Raw genomic sequence first — 24,329 nt, forward strand, 5'->3', positions numbered from 1 at the left:
AAATAATAATTAGAATTAAGTAAATTAAAAAAAATATGCAAAATAAGAGGATATTTTTAGGAATTATCATTATATATTATATATACAAGTTAAATGTAAAATTATTTTTTTCTTAAAATATAAAAGGAAGTAATCTTGCGGGTATTAAATAGGTACTAAATAAAATTACTTTATATTTTATCCTTGTATGATAATGAAAATAAAATAATAAAAATATATTTATTATGGGTTGCTTCTTTATTATTTTATTAATTTTTAAAAAGTTTAAACAGTTAAAAAAAATTGAAAAAAAAGGTTAATACAATATAAAATAATATTATTTTTCTCTTTTTTTTTTTATTCCTTTCATCATTCCTTAAGTCTCATAGATTTAATCTTTTAAAATCTAACTCATTTTCTTGTTATTTTCCTATTAAGAGAATTATATTAATTTTTTGATTAAACGTATTATGTGAAATCTTTGATTTTTTTCTCTTTCGCTATCTGTATCATAAAAGTACATTATATATATATATATATGCTCATAGCCATAGAATATACCATAGAGTATGCCACAGCAATAATCAAGGCATATGCTCATAAAACCCCAATGTTAAAAGTTCTAAATTTTGGATTCATCAGTTCCATTACTATCTTGTAATTAATTCTTAAGTATGATGATCATGCATTCATGTAGCGATGTAAAGATTCTACATAAGTAGTTTCTAAAAAGACAAAAAAAAAAAAAAAAAAATTCTCAAACAAAACATGAAGTCTTAAGTATTGTTTAATTCAAAATACTTTACTTACTATGAAGCATATGAAGTATACTTTCAAGAAATAAACTTTTTGGAAAGTAAGATATGATTGTGTTTATTATATAAATTAACTTATTATAAATTAGTATAATTCTAAATTTCAAAAGACAATAAAATGAGTAAAATAATTTAAAGTGTAATAAATTAAAAGATAAATTTTTAAATTATATTATACTTAATGAAGAAAGTGTAATTTATTAAATATGTATTAGTAACTTTGGTTATATAAGGGAAGTAATACCATACCCTTTTAGAAGTTAATTTAATAAAGCAAACTAAACAAAGACTTTTTTTTTTTTTTGCACTTTCGAAGTTTTATCATTTTTTTTTGATAAATTTTAATAATTATTTTTAAATTTATATAATTATAATATTATAATTTTTTAATTTAAAAATATAATATAAACATCTTCAATTTTTAAAATTTACATAATAAAATTTCTATAACTTTAAATAATAGATTTTCCAGTTAAATATTGATGTGAATAATTATAATATAATGCTTAGTCATTTTTTTATTTATTTCAAGATATATATAAATTAAATTTTTTTATTATTTATAAAAAAAAATTTATAGACAAAAAATAATTTTATAATTTATATAAAAAAAAATATTAATTAAATATTATATTAATTCTATTTACGTCAATATCAGATTAAAAAATTAATAATAGAAAATTATATAAAATTTAAAAGTTAAAAAATTTTATATTATATTTAAAAATTAAAATATTATAATATTATAATTATATAAGTTGATAAAATATATATATATATTTATTTATTTATTTAAATACCCTTAGCCAATCAAACGAGACCGTCATTACTTTGGACGTTAGCCCTTTATTTATTCCAGCCCGCAAATTAATAAAAAAAATAACCGACATGCATTTGTTCCGTTCTTTACGATAAAGACAACGCCCGACCCATTTTCACCAGTCCAAATCCAACCCCGAAAATCTGGGTCGATCCATCCCCTGAATTTTAACCTATAAAACGAAAAACCGTTACTTTTTCGGTTAATACCCATCAAGCTCTTGTCGGCCCGAGTCGATTGGAGCATCAAACGGCCAATGACTCCAATAATTGATCTTGCCCTCCCACGACACTTCGCTGTGCGGAACCGAAATTTCTCTTATATTTTAATTTATTTCGCGATTGAGAATCTAGAACTTGTAAATTTCCAAACGCGACCATTCCTTCTTCTCACTCTCTCTCTCTCTTCAAAACCACTTGCTAAAAGTAAACGAGTGATGGCCACCTGTTTTTTGACTGCTTATATATACCTTTCAAAACCAGCGATCGGAAACCAGAACGCAAACTTGTAGCGCCTCCGCTGCTTCTTCTTTTGTCTGTATTTTTTTATTTTATTCTTTTCGCTTTTGTGGTCGTTTGTTTTCATTTGGTCAACAGTGGCTCCTATAAGTATGGGTGTCTCCGTGTCCGTAAATTCAAATTCTTGCGTTTCCCTTTCGGTGTATGGATTCTATTTTCTCTTCTAATTCCTCATCAATCTCCTGTTTGAAACCTCGTTTCTTGGAATCTTCTAAATCGGCGATTACTACTTCCCGGAATCTCTCTTCTTCGATCTGTTTTAGTGCTCCGACTTCGGATTCAGGTTCAGATTCCGCTTTCTCTATGATCGGATTCTCCAGAGCCTCTATGTCTAACGTTAACGGCAACGGCAACGGCAACATCAAGCCGAAGATCGTGAACGGTGATTTCGGTTACGTTCTTGAAGATGTTCCTCACTTGACGGATTACATTCCTGATCTTCCTGTACGTTTTTCTATACAAGTATATAATAACCGTATTTATATGTGGGGTTTTGTGTACGTATTTTTTACGTACGTCTTGGTTGATTGCTTGATCTTTTTGCTGTTTGATTTCTGACAAATGGGCGGTAAAGGAAGGGAAAGTGAAAGCTTGGATTTTCTGGGCTTCCTGAAAATTATGAGTTTAAGTCAGCTAGTTATGATCTAAATGTAGTCGGATTTTTGTCATTCAATGATTGCTGCGTTTTATCAGCCACCAAACTAGATAAAGGAGAGATTCTGTTTTGGGATCCATTTACACCTGTTGCTTTCTCTGTCTTTGCTTTTTTCGTGCTCTTTTATTTATTTGTATTTATTTTTTGTACTGCTATGAAATTCGTACCTGGGTTTTTAATTTGTTGCTCTTTAATATATGTCTGGCTTGTTAAGTTGCTGTGTTAGTTTGGGGGATGCAGTTAAATTTAATCCACAATTTTTGAAGTCAAGACCACATCTAATTCTGATCATCAGTGATTAGTGGAATATGGATTGACTTGATGTTTTTCCTCTGTTTGTTTCATTTACCTGACTAATTGTCTTTTGATTCTACATGTAAACCGTGACTTGAATTTGTTATTATTTCTGGTTTTGCTGTAGACTTATTCCAATCCTCTACAAGACAATCCGGCATACTCGGTTGTTAAGTAAGTTGATTCACCTTCCCTCACTTTGTCTTTTGCTGTTTATGCAACCTCTATCTGCACATTATTTCAAGTAATGTTGTTAAGCATTGAATTCTTGATCAACATAATGATTTGCTGTTTCTTCAGGCAATACTTTGTCCATGTGGATGACACTGTTCCTCAAAAGGTCAGCTTTCCCTTAATTTTCATGGATAAAGATATGCAGTGTGCATGTTCTGCACGCATTATTCTCTATAGAATGAAGTTATTTAGAGAAATTGCATTATAGATGTGGTACTTCATTAAGGAGAATGAATCTGTTTTTGCTGAAGTAGTTGTCTCAATGACTGGGTTCTTTTAGCGATAACATGTTCGGGTGCAGTTGTGGTTTGTTCTATATCAATATTTATGATTGGCTTTATGGAGTTAGCTGTTGGTTGAACCTTAAATACCATAAGTTTGTTAAGAGTTGGACATAATTTAACATATGGGGCTATAGGAGATGAGCTAAAATTCTAGAAAAGTAGAATGTAATCCTTTTGTTGTAATTTTGTCTTCCCTTCTTTTTAGATTGTTGTGCACAAGGATGGTCCAAGAGGGATACATTTCCGACGCGCTGGACCACGCCAAAAGGTATTTTCTTTTTGTGTCTTATGCATAATGCAGAGTATTGAAACACTGTATACATCTACATACGAAATTTGTTGGATATTTCTCAGGTTTATTTTGAATCAGATGAAGTTCATGCTTGCATTGTAACATGTGGGGGTCTCTGCCCTGGACTCAACACTGTGATTAGGGAACTAGTATGTGGTTTGCACCATATGTATGGCGTGAAGAGAGTGCTGGGAATTGATGTAAGTAATTACATGGCCTCTGATCCAATGTTTGTTCAGCTACAGTTTTTATTTGCATGTGCCTTCTCTCTTACTCTGTTATCATGGCTTTATTTATTTATTTATTTTTTCTTCCTTTTCTTTCTAAATTTTATCTGCAAATGGTGCTGGAAACATGGTTGGAATGATTTAAATTGCAATTCTTAATCTTTAATTGTATCCCATAATGATACATGTTCAAACATTTCCTAATTGGAGTGGCCAAGTGGCCGAATAAAAGATTGAAGTGCTATCCAACTTGTTATCTACATTATGAAATCAATACTTTTATTTTGTTCAGAAGACGTGCCAAAATATAAATTTGTATTTGTCAAGTGTAAGTTAATAAGTTTTGGGTTTTTAATTTAATTTTTCTTGTTTGTTTGTTAATTCCTTCATTTTTTTCTGTGAAAATAACATCTTAATGCTAGCATACCCATTGGCATCATTTTGACAAGTTAATGGAATCTGCAGGGTGGTTACAGGGGATTTTATGCTCGAAATACCATTAACCTGACACCTAAAGTTGTAAATGATATTCATAAACGTGGTGGGACCATCCTTGGGACATCACGAGGCGGCCATGACACTGCAAAGATAGTTGATAGCATTCAGGATCGAGGAATTAATCAGGTGTGTGAATTATATTATTTGTTTATTTGGTTTTTCATATTTCAGGGGTTATCTACCTGCCAATCAGTGGATGTTTGCTAATAGTTTTTTTGCAACTCAGGTTTACATAATCGGAGGGGATGGAACTCAAAAAGGGGCATCAGTGATATTTGAGGTGACTTATTTTTATGTTCCTTAGTGGGGTCTTGCTGCTCATGATTTTTAGATGCATTAGAAGAATAAAAACCTTGGGTATGGAAAACAATTACTGAAGGAGGATACAAAAACTAAACGTGCACATGACTAAACATAAAAGAGGACAATGAGGCAAGGGAATACTTGCAACCAAATTATTAATCCCTTAGTTGAAACTAGAATGGATTGTATCTTTGTTTCTTATTTTCTTTCCTTTTTTGTTTCTTGTCTTCCTTTTTCTTTTTTGTTATGAAGTGTTTAATACTCTGATATTGCAGGAAATTAGAAGAAGAGGTCTCAAAGTTGCAGTTGCTGGAATTCCCAAAACCATTGATAATGACATTCCAGTATGTCTATTGGACTAGCCAAACTTCTGGATTACTACTTAGTTAAACAGTGCACCTTTTATAACAAGCTATTATGCATCACATATTTATTCTGTATCATAAGACATTCTCAAAATTGTTTATACTTTTTATACATCACAGGTTATTGACAAATCCTTTGGTTTTGACACTGCTGTTGAGGAAGCTCAACGTGCTATTAATGCAGCACATGTTGAAGCTGAGAGTATCGAGAATGGTATTGGTCTTGTGAAGTTAATGGGTCGTAATAGTGGTAAGCTCCTATATATTTTTATCCGCAACTTTAAGCTCTTAAAGTAGGTTAATTAGTGAACATGTAGTGGATTTACATAGAGATGTTGAACATTGCTTTATGCTTGCAAATCAACTGGTCAAAACATGTAATTCGAGGTCTTCTCAACTCCTAGCAATCTATAAATTTTGATTGTCACTCTGCCTGCACCCATGTATTTTTTTCGCAAGTTGTGTGAAAAACTACTAATATGCAACACTTTGAATCATTTGGCATGCAGTATCTGGGTGATTTTTTCTTTAAATTTTGTAAACATACTGATATTGGCATTTGGACTTGATCAAAGAAGCCCTTTCTTGGTTTAGTTGTACTTTGTAAATGTGTTAAAAGATTTCATCGGACAGTACGAAGATGAATCTTATTAAATGGGAATGTATTTGTACCTGATCAAGTTCTGTGGATTGATCTAAAAGTTTAATTAGAGTATTAATCTTCATCTTGTATTTGTAAAATCTGAATGTCATTCGGATTGTAGTATTGGCTTACCTTACTTATTTGACTTAGGTTAAGTTAGCTTTGCTCTTAAATGGCTCTTCCTTGTCACTATCTCAAGTAACTATGATTTTTTTGTCTGATTTTAAGAGCCTGGTATTGCAGATGGACCTTGCATTTTGTTATCCTTGTTAATGACTCTGTTCAGCTTTTCCCAGCTCTTTCTTTAATTGAAACTAGGTTTTTAGTATTTTTTTGTTTAATGTGGGAATCTGATTGGTCATGTGGTGCAGGATTTATTGCAATGTATGCTACTCTTGCAAGCCGAGATGTCGATTGTTGCTTGATACCAGAGTCACCCTTTTATCTTGAAGGGGAAGGTGGTCTTTTTGATTACATAGAGAAACGACTCAAAGAAAATGGCCACATGGTTATTGTGATAGCTGAAGGTGCTGGGCAAGAGTTGCTTTCTCAGACCATCCAATCAACTCAGCAGGATGCTTCAGGAAACAAACTTCTCCAAGATGTTGGTTTGTGGATATCACAGAGGATCAAGGTATTTGTTCAACTTCTGCCTTGATGTCAAGTACAACACTTCCATTTGTTAAGTTAATTTGTTTCTCTCTACCTTTTGCAGGATTATTTTTCAAAGCAGAAGAAGATGACTATAAACCTCAAATATATAGGTTGAAATATCATCGTTCAACTGAAGAACTTATTTTGCAAAAGCAAAGCTTTTTGTGACTTGGAAAACTAATCATTGCTTTTCTAACCCTTTCTGGCAGATCCTACATACATGATCCGTGCTATTCCAGGCAATGCATCTGACAATGTGTACTGCACACTTCTTGCTCAAAGTGTTGTGCATGGAGCAATGGCTGGATACACTGGCTTTACAAGTGGTCTTGTTAATGGCAGACAAACTTACATACCCTTTTATGTGAGTTAATCCCTCCAACGTGTTATTTTTGTGTCTTAGTCTAGGCCTAGGAGAATCTGTGTAGATTAGAATTATGAAATCTTTAGGAGTTCTATAGTATTGTAGTGGTGATATCCTTTTTGCTGTTCAGTTGTTATTTCTGATCTTTTAACCACTCTTATAACTTCCTCTCCCCCTCATCTTTTGCTGTGTTTGCTTTAACCCAAATTCTTCAATACTCTTTGCCCAACTTCTTTCCTCCCTGTAGCTGTCACTAATGTGCTCACTTGTTCCATTCTTGTTTTCACTTGCCATCATTAACTGTTTCTGTCTCTGCTGAAAAATAGACTAATTTGAGGGACATAGCCCTCAACAATGGGTAGAACATTAAGATATTTTTTTGCTAAATATGTTGCTTGGATGTTCCACAGCGAATCATTGAGAAGCAGAACAAGGTAGTTATAACAGATAGGATGTGGGCTAGGCTTCTGTCTTCAACAAATCAGCCTAGTTTTTGGAGTGCTAAAGATTGCATTGAAGACAAGAAAGAGGATATTGCCAAAGTCAAGGAGGAGGAAGAACCGGAAAACCGGTTAATGGATAATGGGAATTGTGCCAGCGATATTGTGGCAAAGAAAGAGGTCAGCTACATGTGATTGAGATTGAAACCATAATAGTCTATAAGATTGTTACTATCATTGCATTGCCTACCATGTATCTTGGTTATGTTAGATTAATGATATTATGAGTGAGTTCTGCCCTTCGGTTTATTTCAGGGTACCTGGAAATGGTAGTATTCTTTGCTGAGATAAAATAGTTTTGGTCATGAATAATGGCAAAGTTGAATGAGAAAAATTAACTCAATGCACTGTATTGTATGATGACTTGATTTAAATTATTACAACTTTTATTTTGTCATTTAATTCCTAATATGGCATGAAAATGAGAAGCAAAACAGCACCTGAAGACCTCATCAAATGTTGTGGTGGCAGTGTGTGTGGTGGGTATGAAAAAGATGTGGATAGTTCAAAAAATGCTGTGGTCATTTTCTTCTATGACAGTTGCTGCAGAACAGTTGACTTTAAATCGAGTGAGTTGATAATGGGGCCTGAAACTCAAGGCTGAACATGTTTCATGCCTCATCAACTTTGGATCATTTAACAATCTGCATTATATTCTGGCAAGTTAACGTCATATTGTAAAAGTAGAAACATGTGCTTCCAGGAATCGGGTTTCTCTGGATAGCAAGTCAGGGTAAACATTTGTAATTTTTACAGATGGATACCAATGCACAAGAGAAATGTGGATCCGATGAGCCTGGATTAGAGAAACGTGGATCCGATGCTCAGACAAAAAAGAAAAGTATTTCAGATCCTCGTATGATAGAGAAACACAAACCCAGAAAGTAGACTTCTGAGAAAAAGATGGTTCAACTTTGAGTCTCTGCTGCCACAGCTCTCAGGAAAAAAAAATATAAGGAGGATCAAGCCAAGCGAGTAACGCTAGTCAGGTTGAAGTTTAAACTTTCTCCAATGCATTAATTGGCCTTCGAGTGTTTGAGGATAATCATTATTTCTTTTCTTTACCCTTTTTCTGGTTCCTTGTATGTTCATCAAAAGATTAAAAAAAATATAAGTTATTAATTGTTTTAAAGGTAATCTGACTAGAGTTTTCTTTAGCAACCAAACTGTTGCTGACTGGCACTCCTGCATTCCTCCATAACAATTGGTTTAAACCCACTTTGGCTCCCATCCAATGATGATGCAAAATTTGACTACAATTCCCATCTTATCATGGACAACTGTCCAAAATCCAGGCGGACAGCATTCCAAGATAAAACGACATGTCATCTAATAAAATAGGAGCCCGTAACATTCGACTAATCAAAATCCAGAACTCTGCAGCCAAGCAAAGTAGAGAAGATGGTGGTGAGGATCCCATTGTAAAGATTTGGCTGCAAAAACAAACCACTTTATCGGGTCATGGCCGCTGATAGCATTAGCAAATCCCCCGAGATGGCAAACACTTGAAATGTTGCTAGAATAAGCAACAAAAATGGGGTTGGGTTTGTTTTATTTTGAATCACCAACCAAAAAAAATACAAAAACAGAATTGATTTTTTTGATTATGGACTATGGAGGCTTCTTGTGTTGCAACTTGCTAATTCTTTTGAGTGATGTCGTGTCTTTTACAGGTCAAGATGGAGGCAAACGGATGGGTCTTAATTTCAAGAGAGTAACGTAAGCTTCGGAATCACAGAAAACTGGTGTGAAATTGTATCTACATGTTTCTAGTCATTGATCCGAGTATTCTTTAGTCATCCTTTTAGTTGGAATATCATGTCTTTCCACCTGGTGTACACTGAGTTCATATCGGAATTTTTTTCTTTTTTTTTTTTCGGCTGGTTTCTACAGGTATTGGTTATCAGTTGTCGCTCAGCCTTCAGAGCCTGTCCAAAGCCTTCTTTTCACAGGATATTATGCTTTTTGCATTTTTGATTTCTGAAATTGCTTTCAGGAAAGAGCAAAGATCTGAAAGTGAGTTATTTCTAATATTTATATAGACTGGAGCTCGTTCTTGTGAAGCAACTCTCAACAATGACGTTAGACTAGGGGTGGCAAGGGACGGTCCATGGTCGCTCCATGTTTTGATTCTATTTTAATTTTCCTCAAATTTAATGGGTAATTTAAAAAAAAAAAACTTTTAAAGAAAAAAAATCAATTTAGTTTGGAACTGAGCTAATCGGATTTCGATCTGATTTAAAATTAATTTTCATCAATTACTATTTAAATTGGTTCAAGTACAATTTTGAACCGGCCTAGAGAAAAAAGGGTAGGAATATTTCCGGGAACAAGTAACTCAATCTGAAATGGGCGCTGGTAAGATGTGTAAAAATTGATTACAATAAATTTTAGAGCTTGTTTTGTATAAGTGATTAAATTTATTTAAAAAAAAATAATAAGTAAATTAGTATTTAATTTAATTTATAAATTAAAAATTATAAGTGAAGTATTTTTATTTATAATTTATTTACTTATTTTAAAATTATATTTTAATATAATAAAAAATTATATTATTTTAATAATTTTTTAAAATATCAAAATAATCTTCATTTTAATAATCATAATATTCAATGATAAATTAAGTTATTTTTAAATATTTTTTAATTAAAATTTTATATTATTTAAAATTTAATTTTAAATAATTTTATTAAATAATTAATTATTAATTTTTAAGTAAAATTAAAAAATATATATATTTTTTAAATAAAAATTAGAAGTGAATATTGAAACCAAACAAAGAGATAGTAAAGGAAGGATCCATTAAAATTAGGATTAATTATTTCTAACTTTAGAAAATATATTTCAAAAGGTTTATTGATTGAGAGTCTACACTTGAAATTATATTCCAGTCGCTCAATCCAACGTGCTCTTATTACCATCTTTGAAGATTTGTCCACCATAATAATGTGTCGTTTATATCAACGACATGAATTATTGTCGGTCGTTTAGAAATTACAGCAGATACCTCTATTTTCAGGCGAATTTTACTTACTGAAATTTAGAATATTATATATATATATATATATATATATATATATATATATATATATATATATATATATTTATATATAAAGAAAGAAATTGTTGCAGGATGGTAAAACCTAAAAATTGTATTTCATCAAGCGACCTGTCGTCCATCGTGCCATGCCTACAATGACATTATCCTTCAGAAATATTCATAAAGCATTACCAAGGGTGGATCCTCATTAGGTCGTTAAGACAGAAGAAGAAGGAGAAGAAGAAGAAGAAGAAGAATGGGGATCAGATTCATATTGATGGTGAACAAGCAAGGGCAGACGCGTCTAGCCCAATACTACGAGTGGTTGACCCTTGAAGAACGCCGTGCCCTTGAGGGCGAAATCGTCCGCAAATGTCTTGCACGCACCGAGCAACAGGTTTTCTTTCTTTCTATTTACATTTAAATTAGCTGCATATGCTCTATCCAATTCAATCAATAAACCCCAGATCTCCATTTCCTCAGATCATAATACTTCTTCCTCTTCTGATTTGCAACCCTTTTCTTCCTTTATATTTTTTAAAGAGTTAATTAACTTGATTAACAGTATCATACAATAGATGGTAAATTGCGCTGCCAATCCTCGTTAATCCAATTTCAAACTCTATTCAAAAGGAATAGTTGAAGATGTCTCTGCATTCCCAGGTTAAAAATAAATAAATAAATTCTCTGTAATTAGCTTAGGATTTTGATTTTTCTTGGTTAGGGTTTATATATTTTAGAACTTGTCTTGAAAAACTTTCATGTCACTGACTGATGTTATCGTTTTGGATATCTAACAACAGTGTTCTTTTGTCGAGCATCGCAATTACAAAATTGTTTACAGGCGCTACGCATCATTATTTTTCCTGGTTGGCGTCGACAATGATGAAGTAAGTTCCCCTCTCTCTCTCTCTCTTTTTTTTTTTTTGAATTTAATATTATTTTGCTAGGAGAACCTTGAAAGTGGCATTTATTATTGCATTGAGAAGGCTAATTTTGCTTTCTTTAATTTATAAATCTTTATTTGCGTTGAACATTGTAGTGATTACTCTGTTTAGATTGTAACACTTCAATCTCGTAGGCAATAATACTGGCAGTCATTCTTTTTTTAACAGAATAAACCATTCATTCTATTCTGTATGACAAATGAAATGACTCGAGATTTCTTCATGACATAGTATAATATGAATTGCTTTAGGGAATATTTAGGAATGTATCATTCTGGAAGCAAATGGATGACATGGGTTATAAAAGAGCACTCAGGAATTCCTTCTGTTTTGTAGAGTTATTGATAACGAGTACTGTTGGGTTCTTTAAGTTTGCTTATCCAAACTTAACCTCTAGTTCATCTTAATTAATTCCTCAATATTCACTCTTGTTGCTTTTCACAGAATGAGCTTGCAATTTTGGAATTCATACATCTCTTAGTTGAAACCATGGACCGCCATTTTGGCAATGTGGTAACTCCTCATTTATTCTTATGTATTACCAAATTTCCCTCTCAATCTTCCTCCATGTTGTTACCATTAGCTCATAATTTATTTCTTTGATCCAGTGTGAGCTAGACATCATGTTCCATTTAGAAAAGGCACATTTCATGCTTGAGGAGATGGTCATGAATGGTTGTGTTGTTGAGACAAGCAAGTCTAATATTCTGGCACCAATACAACTGATGGACAAAACATCATGAAAAGATTGATTAGGCACTATTATTTGTTCTGGGATTTGAGATGGGTTTGCATTGTTATTTATGTTATTGACATTTGTACAGTAAGCTCATAAATGCCTAAAATTTTTTCCCCTTTTAAATGAAAAACTCGAAATTGCTCGGTGTTGATATATACATTTCTCTACATATTCTAATTCTCTTTTAACTTGGTGGGTTAACCATTCTGTTTAATGATTTCATGACATGCTTAAAGAAGAACCTTGCTTAGTTTAGTAAAGGCATAGTCTAATTGGCAGTCATACATCAAATGCCCCTGGTTCCTTTACCTTGCTATTGGAGAAAGGAACCTTTGCTTTGCGCTTTGCCTACAGCTTATGTTCAAAAAATGATGATCTGTGATGCGCAGGCATGTACGTACATGCAATCTGGATTTCTTTTTCTTTCTGCAGTCGACCTATATGTTTCATTGCTATTATGCTAGTGCTGACAATGTGATAGCGATGCAGAAATTCTTTTACTGGCAATAGGAATTTCTTGTGTTAAACTAGCACTTCTTCACACTGAATTTCTGTGCTAACAAATTAGTGAGGTTACTTACCATCATCAGCTAATGATTTCACAATTTTTATTTTATATAAATGGACCAATCTCTATAAACAATATCGTTGCACACACTAGCTTGTACATTCTGTCATTGGCCCTCACCTTAGGATATTTCCATCAAACTGCTGCTGGTCTCCCATCCTTTCTTGGATCGCTTACTGCTGTGAGTGTCCCATGGAAAATTTGGCCATTATTAGAATCTCTTCCATTCTTACGACCCATTTCAACAGGTTTTTGGAGGCTTTGAACAACAAGCTGGACCATAGCTCCGGCTGCCTTACCCTCCAGTTTGTGACCCTTCTCTGTCAAAAAGAGCTTCGTTTCCTCAGCAATCTCTATGTGATCGCCATCGATCACGGTCCAGTTCTCATACTTAACAATATTAGGCATTAACTGCACAAAATCAAGGATAAATCAACTGTCCATTCAAATATTAGATGACACTATAATGCTACCAAAAGTTAAAAAAAGAAATATCTAAAAAATGGAATAAAAAGAGTAACAAATTTTAAGTTAGAAACCTTATGGTAGACCCTTGGACTCTGAACTGCAGTTAAAGGTTCCATTCCCAAGATAAAATGGTTAATAAAAACTTGTACTACTGCTGGAATGATGTCCATTCCTCCACTACCTCCTAAGACCCCTACCAGCTGATCATTCTGCCAAGTTTACAGAGTAAAATGTTAAATTGAAAGAGGATACAACTATTGCTTTTGTGTTGCAAGAAACTCTAACTGGATAATAGAGAACAAACTGATAAGAAAGTGTCAATTGTATAAAAAAGCTACCTTGGTAACAACGATGGGTGTCATGGAAGATAAGGGTCTCTTGTTGGCTTCAATAAAATTTGCCGGAGCAGGAGGAAGAGTGTCAGGGGTTATCTCTGTGGGAGCAGAGAAGTCGCCCATCTCATCATTTAGCACAATACCAGTAGAAGGAGAGAGCATTCCAGCTCCAAAACCATAATTTATGGTAGTTGTCATAGATACAGCATTTCTCTCTGCATCAACAATGCAGAAATGGCTAGTTCCATGATCTCTAAGCTGACTCCACCTGCAAATTTAGGACTAAACGCTTCAGAACTATTACTCGTCGACACATGATCCCAGTAATAATATTAGAAGAAAGGGAACACTAAAATACCTACCTGTTCATATAATATTCTGGAGGAAAAGTAGTATCATCTACTATCATTGTCCGAATTTGCTTGGCATAAGATGGAGAAAGCATTTCGGATACATATTTCTTAATGTCTACAAACTTAGGGTCTCCCAAATTCATTCGCACAGCAAACATGTGTTTCAATGCTTCAATCAAGCGATGTACACCAAGGTTCCCCTTTGCAGCAACTGAAGTTCCATAGCTATCAAAGATGTTCAAGACCTGTTTCATGTCAGAGTTTAGATGAACTTGACCTACACTCTTCAGAAGTTCCATTACAAAAAGGATTACAGCCATAACACAATGCATGATCCTTGATTCAAAAGTCAGCTTACTGATGAGTCCTATTCTTCCACAATGAACTGTTACATATTACAGAAGGAAGAAGAGAAATAATAATGTTAGGTAGAATAATCTAGTAGAGAATGTTTTAGAGGGAAATGTTGTTGAGGAAGTTAGAAGGAAGAACTGAATTTGTTAATTGGTCACAGTTAGTTGTGTAACTGCTGTATAAAGGGAAAGATCCTCATCTGTATTCATTCATTCCATTAATGAATCAATAATAGACTTTTCTCTCTCTGATTCTACTCTTTTCTCTTCTCATCTAAGTCTAAATTCTCTTCTCATCTACTTCTATTCTCTAGATCTATTCTCAATCTTGCATTCAGAGGTTGAATTAGGGTTGAACCCTAACAATTTGGTATCAGAGCAAGGTTACGAAGGGATTAGATCTGCAATTGTGATTTTGGTAGTCGCATGATGACCAGATCTGGAGTAGTTACTCAGGATTCAACTAATTAAGCTAAAATAGCTGAATTGGAGGAACATATTAGGGTTATGCAGGAGGTATCGAAGAAGGATAAGGAAGAATTGAGAGGAGAAATTAAGCAAAATGCAGACAAGATCTTGGAGGAGATGCGATCCTTGTTTGCAGTTGTTATGATGGATAAAAGTAAGGGAAATAATTCAGGAGAAAATGAAGTAGCTGGATCTGTAACTACTGCTCTCGGAGGGAAGGGAAGTCTGCCCAAACCAAAAGAGAATGGGAATCAGCTACAGAAAGAAGATAATAGTGCTAGATCTACAACAGACAATGAAGGTATGTCAAAGATCTTGCCTAAAGTCAAATTAGTGACATTTGATGCGAAGGAACCTAGGGCTTGGATTAGAAAATGTATCAAATACTTTGAAGTGTATAGAGTACCTAAAGATCAAATGGTAGGAATTGCTAGCTTGTTTTTAATAGATAGGGCTGATGCCTGGTATCACAATTGGATGAAGGGGGATGGATCTCATGCTTGGGATGATTTTGAAAGGGAATTGTGTGAAAGATTTAGAGAGGACGGGTTAGAGGATATTGTGGAAGAATTTATGAAGATGAGACAAAAGAGATCTATTGAAGAATACTTGGATAAGTTTGAGGATATTAGAATAAGGTTGGAAAGGGTGATGCCTAGTTTGGGAGAAGCCTATTTCCTTTCTGGTTTCATTGGAGGATTGAGAGATGACATTAGACCCATGGTGAGAATGATGAGACCTACTAGCCTTGCCCATGCTTTTAAAATTGCCAAATTTCAAGAACAGCTACTTAATTGTAGTAAGAAACCTAATTCTTTCACTAGAACCTCCCAGAACAGTACTAGAACTTCCTTTGTTCCATCATCATCATCTTTTCCTTACAAATCTGCCCCAACTTATCAAAATTTTCCTTATGCACCCAAACCACCCAATTCTAATCAAAATAATAACCTGAAACAGCCCATCTCCACCCAAAAACTAGTACTTGCAACCAGTCAAGCTTCTGTCAACCAAACTGCTACTAGACCAAATACTAATACTGCACCTAATTCCAACAATATTAGACAACTAAGGCCCTGCTTTAAATGTGGAGATAAGTACTTTCCTGATCATCAATGTAAGCAATAAAAATCTGTGATGGCTATTAAATCTTGTGAATATGAGGAATCTGCATTTCAAATGCAAGGGTAGGATATGGAAGATGGGGAAGAAGTGTGGCATGATGTTATGGAAGGGGATGGAAGTGGAGTTGTAGATGAGATAACCCTTTCTGTACATGCTATTGAGGGTAGATAGGGGATAAAAACTATAAGGGTGTTAGGGAAGCATAAGAATAGGGAGTTATTGATTTTAATTGACTTTGGCAGCACTCATAGCTTCTTAGATGTTAAAGTAGCAAGGGATTTGAAGGTGCCTGTGGTAGATGTGACTGCTTTTGCAGTAACAGTAGCTGATGGTAGAAGAATTTCCAGCACTTGTATCAGTCCTAATTTTAACTGGAAAATTCATCATTATTCTTTCTGTTTTGACTTCAGGTTGCTGGATATGGGGAGCTTTGATATGATACTTGGAGTTGATTGGCTGAAAACTTTTAATCCAATTTTATTTGACTTTGAGAGTTCCTCAATCAGTTTCCACAGGGCTGGTACAATGATTACATTATAAGGAATCACAGATGGTACTCCACAGCAAACACTTTTGAATTGTATGAGCTGTGGTAAGCTAGTTCATAAGAAGGGAGGAGGCTTTCAAACCCCATTATTTTGTCTACAAATTTCTCCACTGCAGGGGCCTATTACTGAAAGTACTGCCATGGCAACTAATTCATCCTCTACTACTTATCCTATGGATTTGCAACTATTATTGGACAAATTCCATTGTATATTTGAGGATCCTAAAGTGTTGCCACCTTTTTGAAGCCACAATCACTCAATTCCGTTACTACCATCTGCTCAGCCTGTTAATATCAGGCCATATAGGTATCCACACTTTTAAAAGACTAAAATAGAAAAATTGGTGAAAGAAATGTTAGGGAGTGGAGTCATACAGCCGAGTAATAGCCCTTATGCTTCTCCAGTGTTGCTTGTTAAGAAAAAAGATAGCTCATGCAGGTTTTGTGTTGATTACAGAAGATTGAATGATCTCACCATTAAAGATAAATTTCCAATTCCTATTATAGATGATCTTCTAGATGAGCTTCATGGTGCTTCAATCTTTTCTAAGATTGATTTGAAAGCTGGATACCATCAAATTAGAATGAATCCCTCAGATGTTCATAAGACAGCCTTTAGAACACATCATGGGCACTATGAGTTTATTGTCATGCCTTTTGGGTTGACAAATGCTCCAGCCACATTTCAAGCTCTTATGAACCACATTTTTTAGCCTTTGCTGAGTAAGCTTGTTTTGGTAATCTTTGATGACATTTTGATATATAGTTCTTCATGGAAAGAGCATTTGTAGCACCTAGAAGAAGTGTTTAAAATACTGCAACAACAGTAGTTATATGCTAAGCTTAGCAAGTGTTCTTTTGGTGTAGCAACTGATCCTACTAAGATACAAGCCATGGTATCTTGGCCTACTCCCAAATCAGTAAAAGAACTCAGGAGTTTCTTGGGATTAACTGGCTACTATAGGAAATTTGTTCCTCATAATGGAATAATTAGCAAGCCCCTTACTGATTTACTAAAAAAAGATGCATTTCAGTGGGATGAGAAAGCACAACAGGCCTTTGAGCAACTTAGGGCTGCTATGTCCCAAGCTCCTGTGTTAGCCTTGCCAATTTTTACAAAACCTTTCATAGTGGAGACTGATGCTAGTGGTATGGGTATGGGAGCTGTGCTGCAGCAGGATGGGCATCCACTTGCCTTTATTTCTAAGGCATTTGGTCCTAGGACAAGATCTTTATTAGTTTATGAAAGGGAATTATTGGCTATAACATTTGCTATGTCAAAATGGAGATATTACTTGCAGCAGGGACCCTTTTTCATAAAGACTGATCATGAAAGTATCAAACACTTGTTAGAGCAGAGGTTGCATACTAACTTGCAACTTCGAGGGGTTTCTAAATTGCTTTGTCTGCAATACAGAATCCTATACAAAAGAGGGGTGGATAATAAGGTGGCAGATGCCCTGTCTAGGAGACCTGCACCTTTGGAAGCTACTTTACGGGCCTTGCATTCTTCTTCTCTGCAGCTTACTTGAATGTGACAATTAATTCATAGCTATGCTACTAATAAGCAAGCTACTGACTTAATTTCTCACCTTTCTATTGATGCAAATGCACATCCTGGGTACTCTTTGAAAGATGGACTGTTGTTTTACAAAGACAGACTTTATGTGGGCAGAACAGGACATTTGAGGGAGCATTTATTAGCTCTCTATCACAACTCACACTTAGGAGGACACTTAGGAATTAATGCTACTGCAATGAGACTTAGCAGGCATTTCTTTTGGCCTGGGATGCTTAAGGCAGTAGTGGAGTGGGTCAGAAGTTGTGATGTTTATGCCAGTTGTAAGGTTGAGACTTGTGCCACCCCTGGGCTGTTACAGCCCTTGCCTGTTCCTCATCAAGCTTGGTAGCACATCACTATGGACTTTGTGGAGCAGTTGCCAAAGTCTAAAGGCAAAGATACCATTCTTGTGGTCATTTGCAAATTTACTAAGTATGCTCACTTTTTGCCACTTTGGCATTCCTTTTCTGCTTCTGATCGCCAAATTATTCTTAGATTTTGTCTTCAAATTACATGGCTGTCCTATTACTATTATCTCTGATAGAGATAAGATTTTTACTAGTTCTTTTTGGAAGGAACTATTCAGGTTGTTGGGGACCAAATTGGCTTATACTTCAGCATACCGTCCCCAATTAGATGGTCAGTCTGAAAGGCTAAACCAAATTTTGGAAGGGTACTTGAGGTGTATTTGTTATCAACAACCACGTTCTTGGGCCAAGTGGTTACCATTGGCCGAGTGGTGATATAATACTAGCCATCATTCTTCCTTGAAAATGACTCCATTTGAGGCTCTCTATGGTTACAAGCCAGCTCCCTTGACATTTCTGCCTTTGAATAATACTGTTGTAGGTGCTGTTGTTGACTTTGTGAAGGATAGGCAACACATGTCTCAGCTAATTAGGGAGAATCTACTAATGGCTCAGAATAGGATGAAACAGTATGCAGATAAAAAGAGGTATGAGAGGACTTTTGAAGTGGGGGACTGGGTTTACCTTAAGTTGCAGCCCTACAGACAAACATCAGTGGCTCTAAGAAAGAATTTCAAGCTAGCAGCAAGGTTCTATGGTCCATTCCAGGTGGAGGCTAAAGTGGGTTCTGTTGCTTATAAATTGAAGTTACCTCCCACAACATCCATTCATCCTGTTTTTCACGTGTCACTCTTAAAGAGAAAAGTAGGTGAAGGTACTGTTGTAGTCCAAGATCTTCCCACATTTCAAGATTGTGGTAGCTCTTGAGAGGGTGTTGAAGACAAGAACTGTAACTAGGCAACAGCAGTAGGTCCTTCAAGGCCTCATTAAATGGCTTCATTTGCCTGAGGAGGAAGCTACATGGGAAGATCAGTCTTTTATCCAGAGCCAATTTCCTGACTTCAAATCTTCTTGGGGACAAGAAGATTGTCTTTGGGGGGGGGGGGGGTGTATTGTTACATATTATAGAAGGATGAAGAGAAATAATAATGTTAGGCAGCATAATCTACTAGAGAATGTTTTGGAGGGAAATGTTGTTGAGGAAGTTAGAAGGAAGAATTGAATTTGTTAATTGGTCACAGTTAGTTGTGTAACTGCTGTAGTTGTGTAACTGCTGTATAAAAGGAAAGATCCTCATCTGTATTCATTCATTCCATTAATGAATCAATAACAAACTTTTCTCTCTCTGATACTACTCTTTTCTTTTCTTATCTAAGTTTAAAATCTCTTTTCATCTACTTCTATTCTCTAGATCTGTTTTCAATCTTGCATTCAGAGGTTGAATTAGAGTTGAACCCTAACAAGAACATTACGGAAAAAAAATGAAAAGGGAAAGAAAGAATATGACCCACCATAGACAATCCAACTGTTCCACTTGAAGGAGGTGGCATTCCATACACGGTGTAGCCCATCACTTTTGCAGCCATTGCATCCATTATTTCTACCTTGTAACTCCTTAAATCCTCCATTGTTAATATCCCACCAGCCTTTATTACATCCTTCACCAACTGCTCACCAACAGTGCCATTATAGAAGGCTTGTGGTCCTTGTTCTGCTATTGCCTCCAGGCTCCGGGCTAGCTCCACATTATAACATCTATCACCAGCTTGTAACAACTTCCCATTTGGTGCAAACACTTTCCGCAATCCAGGATCATTCATAATTTTTTCTGCACCATAAGCTATTGCCAATCCGAGATAAGGAGCAATGATAAAACCATCTCTGGAAAGCTTTATGGCAGGTTGGAATAAATTCCTCCAAGCCAAACGTCCATGCTGTAACCAAGCTTCATGAAGGCCAGCAATCTCACCAGGAACTCCAATTGACAGTGGACCTGAATACTTGTTTTGAATGTTGTTTGCATACATATTCTGGTTGTGGACAATTACATTAAAATAGCCATGAGATAAAGCAAAATTGTCGAACTTTCTACATTTGATATAATCAGTCCCCTTAGCATGGCACCCCAACCCAAGAAATATCAGAACTTGTATATGTCAGCTGAAAGAGAGAACTATGAACCTTTGAAGCAGCTAAGGGAGCAGTTTCCCTCATGTCAAAAGCTTGAGTTTTCGAAGTCGATGATGACCTGACAATCATGAAAGCTCCACCTCCTATTCCACTCGCCATTGGATTAACAACTCCAACACACAATGCTGTTGCCACTGAAGAATCAACAGCATGCCCACCTTGTCTAAGCATTGATGCACCGATTTCAGAACATCGGCCATCATCAGCAGCGACAACTCCTTGCTCTGACTCCACAATTTCAGCATCATTAACTCTAATCCTCTCATTGAAGTTGTTTTCTCCTCGTAATACCCAGGTAGTTAAATTGCCTCCAATTATAAGGCCTACAACTACAGTTCGAACATAAATCTTAGAATTAAAATGAATCTTCTTGCATGAGCATTAACATTTCACTAGTTTAATAAATAATCTGGTAATTGACTGTAAAGCATTATGATACAACGCCCTCCTAACTTTATTAATTAAAAGAAAAATCCTAACTTTATAACAAGTGGAACTTGCTTTGGAAGAAAAGGCGAAGGCTGTAAAGCCATAAAATGGTATTGAGGTTTATACATTTCTATTACAGAATTTGATCACCAACCATCATCATAGGAGACATCTTCATAGCAAATGGAAGAGAATAATTATAGGAATGGTATCTTTATACCACATGCACTGAGAACACACAACAATCTCCCCAATTTTAACATTCCACTTTATGATATAATTATTAAAAGTTAAAATACTCGCACATATTTGTATAAATATAATTAAAAAATAATAATAATAATAATAACACAAAATTTCACGTAATTTGATTATAAAATCTCCATTTTCCAATAAGACATGACAGAAAATTCCATTATAACCAAAAAAAAAAAAGTTACAATCATTAAAAATTATTTAAACTCTAATCCCAATAAATTTACCTACTTAAATATGAAATCTTTCTGAATTGAGTAACAATTCAAACCCTAGAATAAATCCAAAATTCAAGCCACGTTATAACGTTAAGCATCAGTGATATATATTTGTTTTAAATGGGAACGCCAGACTAATTTAAGCTGGGATTGGATTTCATAAAAAATCGAGAGGTTAAAAAAGTTTTAACCTTTCCCAGCCTGGTAATGCATTGATTATAGTACTTTGTATATGCAACCCATACGCTGGCTACCAGTGGCTCTGAAAAAAAAAAATTACTTTGGTCCTCTCATGATTATTTCCAGGGCAGAACACAGAGTATTTTTCATGGAAAATCTAACTATTTAAAACATACCCAGCTTCTGAACTTATGAGACAGAAAGACCCAAAAAGCAAAGATGAAGAGATTAGAAGAGAAACTGACTTGAGATGGTAAAGAAACAAAGAAAGAAGCAAAGAGCCTTGCTCCTCCAAGACTTGTCCTTATAATTTGATGTTTGATTACTGCCCAAAAGATGAAATTGTAGGCTTTGTCGCTCCATGATTCCTCTTGTTTGTGGCTTTCACAGAAGAGGCCAGAGAGGAAACAGATGCAGAGCAGTTGGAGCGCTAGGTTCTTTGTTGGAGTAGTAGGAAAGAGAGAAATTGCCATAGTTAATTATTATGAAGGATGGTAGCGGAGGATGACAGAAACTATTCTCATTGGTCTCATAGGTCATACATGTGGGTTCCATGCCAAGGTGGAATCTTTTATTTTGGTTACGTTCGTTTTGAGCTAACCTTTTTAAAATACAATTGTTACGTATGCAAGAATTTTATTATAATTATTAATTATAAATATTTTATATAAATTTTATTATAATTAATAATTAAAATTATTAATAATTCCACCTTCGCAGCCAAAAATGTCAACTATGAAACCCCAAAAACCCCAGATCACTTCTGAGTCTGACGTTACTCCCCACCTTTACCACTTGGCCACGCGCACGCATACGCATGGTAAATACAATAATTAGTATTTTAATTATATTTAATTTAAATATTTAATTTCTTTTAATATTACTCACTAAATATTTTTTTTATCTTATGAAAAAGAAGACAAAAAAAAACTCTCGTGTTATTAAAAAAATGAAATTTAATTAAAAAAATAAAAATATTAATTTATTTTTTTCCTTTTGTTGTACATCCAAACTAAAGTATAAGACTTATTATATTAATATTTACTCTCAAATAATTACTGACCGAAAAAAATTTTGACAATATTTATAAATTCACACGTACATCCACAATCAATTAAAAAATCTGAAGGTTCAAACTCATTGAATATTCCGAATGGGCACGCCTGCTAACACCAATTTATTAATTGGGGTAATCTTTGGTGGAAATATATTTAATGTACGCAGCCCACTTGAGAGATGCATACAGTTTGTTTGCATTATAGAATTTAACACGTAATATCGACTAGATACGTTTTCCTCCTAATCATCCAAGCCAACTCAAATGCAATAAATTACCCCCTAAGATTATTTTTATTTATTATTTGAGATTTTTAAATCACTTAAATTATAATAAAATATTTTTTAATTTAAGTACTTAATTAAAAAAAGAATGTGTTAGTATGTAAAATTGAAAAAAAAAAATACTATTCTCATTCATTTTATTTGTTATTTAAGATTTTTATACAATGATTAAAAAATAATTAAATTATCTAATTATAATAAAATTTTATATAATTTGATTAAATTACCCTAGAGAGAGAAAAGTGATAAAATGAATTATAAAAAATTATAAAAATAATTATTATACTTAATAAAAATAAGATTAAAAAAATTAATGCATCTTAATTTATTTTTAAAGTGATAGATAAGTTTGAATAGAATAACTTTTAAAAAAATGATAAATAAAAATAAAATAAATTTAAAAAAAAAGGACAAATAAAAGTGGATCGGAGGAATAGAAACGTTTGTGACAGAGAAATAGATTATCTTATAAGGGGTTTGATTTTGTTTGAATACACTCAACCACGTTATTTAGTAGCTGAAAATCACACGCAAAATAAGAAAAACAATAAAGCATTTGAGTTACAACGTTTGAACTCTTGAATAAAAGCAGACATAAACCATCATCACCAATTAGACTTAAGTTGCTGTCGAAAATGGAAAATTAAGGGTGACGCGTTTTCAGTTCATGAATATAATAATAATTTCCATTTTTTTTTTATCTACTGGATGGGCCATTTGATGAAGAAAAATAATAATGATCATTATAATTTATTGAATTAAAAAAAATTATTATTTATTTTGCAAATTTTAATGAAACTAGATCCTATATTTGAAAAAAATTATCTATTTTCTTTTTATTATTCTGTTAAATTTTTTACTAATTAATAAATTTTAATATTAATTAAATAATTAGTTAATTTTTTTATTTTAATAAAATTAATTAATTAATCTTTATATAGAGAGATTAAATTGTAATTCAATTTGTATAATAAATAAAATTTTATTAAATTAAAAATAAATAATTAAATGATATATTTTTTAAAATAAAAGATTAAATAATTAATTTAATTAAAATATATAAATTAAAATAGTGTTAAACAGTGCTTAAAGAATATTCTACGTGGGACCTTCTCGTAAGGTGTCGCATGTTATTGCAATGGAACCAGAAAACAGGCGGTCTTAGCCGACTCTTTGTCCCATCGCGAAGTAGAGAAACAAAAAGAATATATATATATTTTTTTTATGAAAGATATTATAATGATGAAAAACTATGATTTAAACTTTAGATTCGACATGTATCTGAAATTTAATAAAAAAAACACTTCAATTTTGTCATTTATTATCCATCTAATTATAATAACAAAATTACCGAAATGCCATTGATTCTAAATATTTTGTAAATTAAATAGTTTAATTTTTAAAATTCAAATTTATAAATAAAATAATTTATCAAGAAATTATTTTATTTATGATATAA

At 33.7% G+C, this 24,329-nt stretch overlaps 3 protein-coding genes across 4 annotated transcripts; 2 read left to right on the forward strand and 1 right to left on the reverse strand.

Annotated features, from left to right (window-relative positions):
• Positions 1-1,895: 1,895 nt before the first annotated feature.
• Positions 1,896-7,842, forward strand: LOC110657729 (ATP-dependent 6-phosphofructokinase 3). The gene is made up of 13 exons (XM_021815073.2): positions 1,896-2,576; positions 3,209-3,255; positions 3,382-3,421; positions 3,805-3,867; positions 3,954-4,091; positions 4,584-4,742; positions 4,843-4,896; positions 5,195-5,263; positions 5,405-5,534; positions 6,299-6,561; positions 6,643-6,691; positions 6,791-6,945; positions 7,356-7,842. Exons 1-13 carry the CDS (start codon positions 2,277-2,279, stop codon positions 7,578-7,580), a joined length of 1,692 nt encoding a protein of 563 aa, XP_021670765.2. The 5' UTR covers positions 1,896-2,276; the 3' UTR covers positions 7,581-7,842.
• Positions 7,843-10,617: 2,775 nt separating this feature from the next.
• Positions 10,618-12,326, forward strand: LOC110657732 (AP-4 complex subunit sigma). Its single transcript, XM_021815078.2, has 4 exons — positions 10,618-10,882; positions 11,289-11,375; positions 11,877-11,945; positions 12,041-12,326. The coding sequence occupies exons 1-4, from the start codon at positions 10,742-10,744 to the stop codon at positions 12,173-12,175; spliced, it is 432 nt and encodes a 143-aa protein (XP_021670770.1). The 5' UTR covers positions 10,618-10,741; the 3' UTR covers positions 12,176-12,326.
• Positions 12,327-12,757: 431 nt separating this feature from the next.
• On the reverse strand, positions 12,758-22,001 carry LOC110657731 (glutathione hydrolase 3). Of its 2 annotated transcripts, XM_021815076.2 has the most exons (7): positions 21,775-22,000; positions 20,439-20,776; positions 19,769-20,287; positions 13,905-14,140; positions 13,546-13,810; positions 13,279-13,416; positions 12,758-13,150 (listed from the first exon to the last, which is right to left on the reverse strand). In XM_021815076.2, the coding sequence occupies exons 1-7, from the start codon at positions 21,890-21,892 to the stop codon at positions 12,875-12,877; spliced, it is 1,890 nt and encodes a 629-aa protein (XP_021670768.2). In that variant the 5' UTR covers positions 21,893-22,000; the 3' UTR covers positions 12,758-12,874. The 2 variants fall into 2 exon arrangements, with proteins under 2 accessions (XP_021670768.2, XP_021670769.2); XM_021815077.2 differs by lacking the exon at positions 19,769-20,287 and having other exon boundaries at positions 21,775-22,001.
• Between the last annotated feature and the right edge of the window lie 2,328 nt (positions 22,002-24,329).

Source organism: Hevea brasiliensis, chromosome 11 (assembly GCF_030052815.1).
Source record: "Hevea brasiliensis isolate MT/VB/25A 57/8 chromosome 11, ASM3005281v1, whole genome shotgun sequence".
In the NCBI taxonomy this organism is placed as follows: Eukaryota; Viridiplantae; Streptophyta; class Magnoliopsida; order Malpighiales; family Euphorbiaceae; genus Hevea; species Hevea brasiliensis.

Excerpts from the sequence above, each read along its gene's own strand:
- LOC110657729 (XM_021815073.2), top strand. The coding sequence starts at position 2,277 with ATGGATTCTATTTTCTCTTCTAATTCCTCATCAATCTCCTGTTTGAAA. Across the intron at positions 2,577-3,208 it reads ATTACATTCCTGATCTTCCT|ACTTATTCCAATCCTCTACA; the intron begins GTACGTTTTTCT and ends GTTTTGCTGTAG. Across the intron at positions 3,422-3,804 it reads ATGACACTGTTCCTCAAAAG|ATTGTTGTGCACAAGGATGG; the intron begins GTCAGCTTTCCC and ends CCTTCTTTTTAG.
- LOC110657732 (XM_021815078.2), top strand. The coding sequence starts at position 10,742 with ATGGGGATCAGATTCATATTGATGGTGAACAAGCAAGGGCAGACGCGT. Across the intron at positions 10,883-11,288 it reads TTGCACGCACCGAGCAACAG|TGTTCTTTTGTCGAGCATCG; the intron begins GTTTTCTTTCTT and ends ATCTAACAACAG. Across the intron at positions 11,946-12,040 it reads ACCGCCATTTTGGCAATGTG|TGTGAGCTAGACATCATGTT; the intron begins GTAACTCCTCAT and ends TCTTTGATCCAG.
- LOC110657731 (XM_021815076.2), bottom strand. The coding sequence starts at position 21,892 with ATGGAGCGACAAAGCCTACAATTTCATCTTTTGGGCAGTAATCAAACA. Across the intron at positions 20,288-20,438 it reads CTCCCTTAGCTGCTTCAAAG|AATATGTATGCAAACAACAT; the intron begins GTTCATAGTTCT and ends GTCCACAACCAG. Across the intron at positions 13,811-13,904 it reads CCAGAATATTATATGAACAG|GTGGAGTCAGCTTAGAGATC; the intron begins GTAGGTATTTTA and ends CTAAATTTGCAG.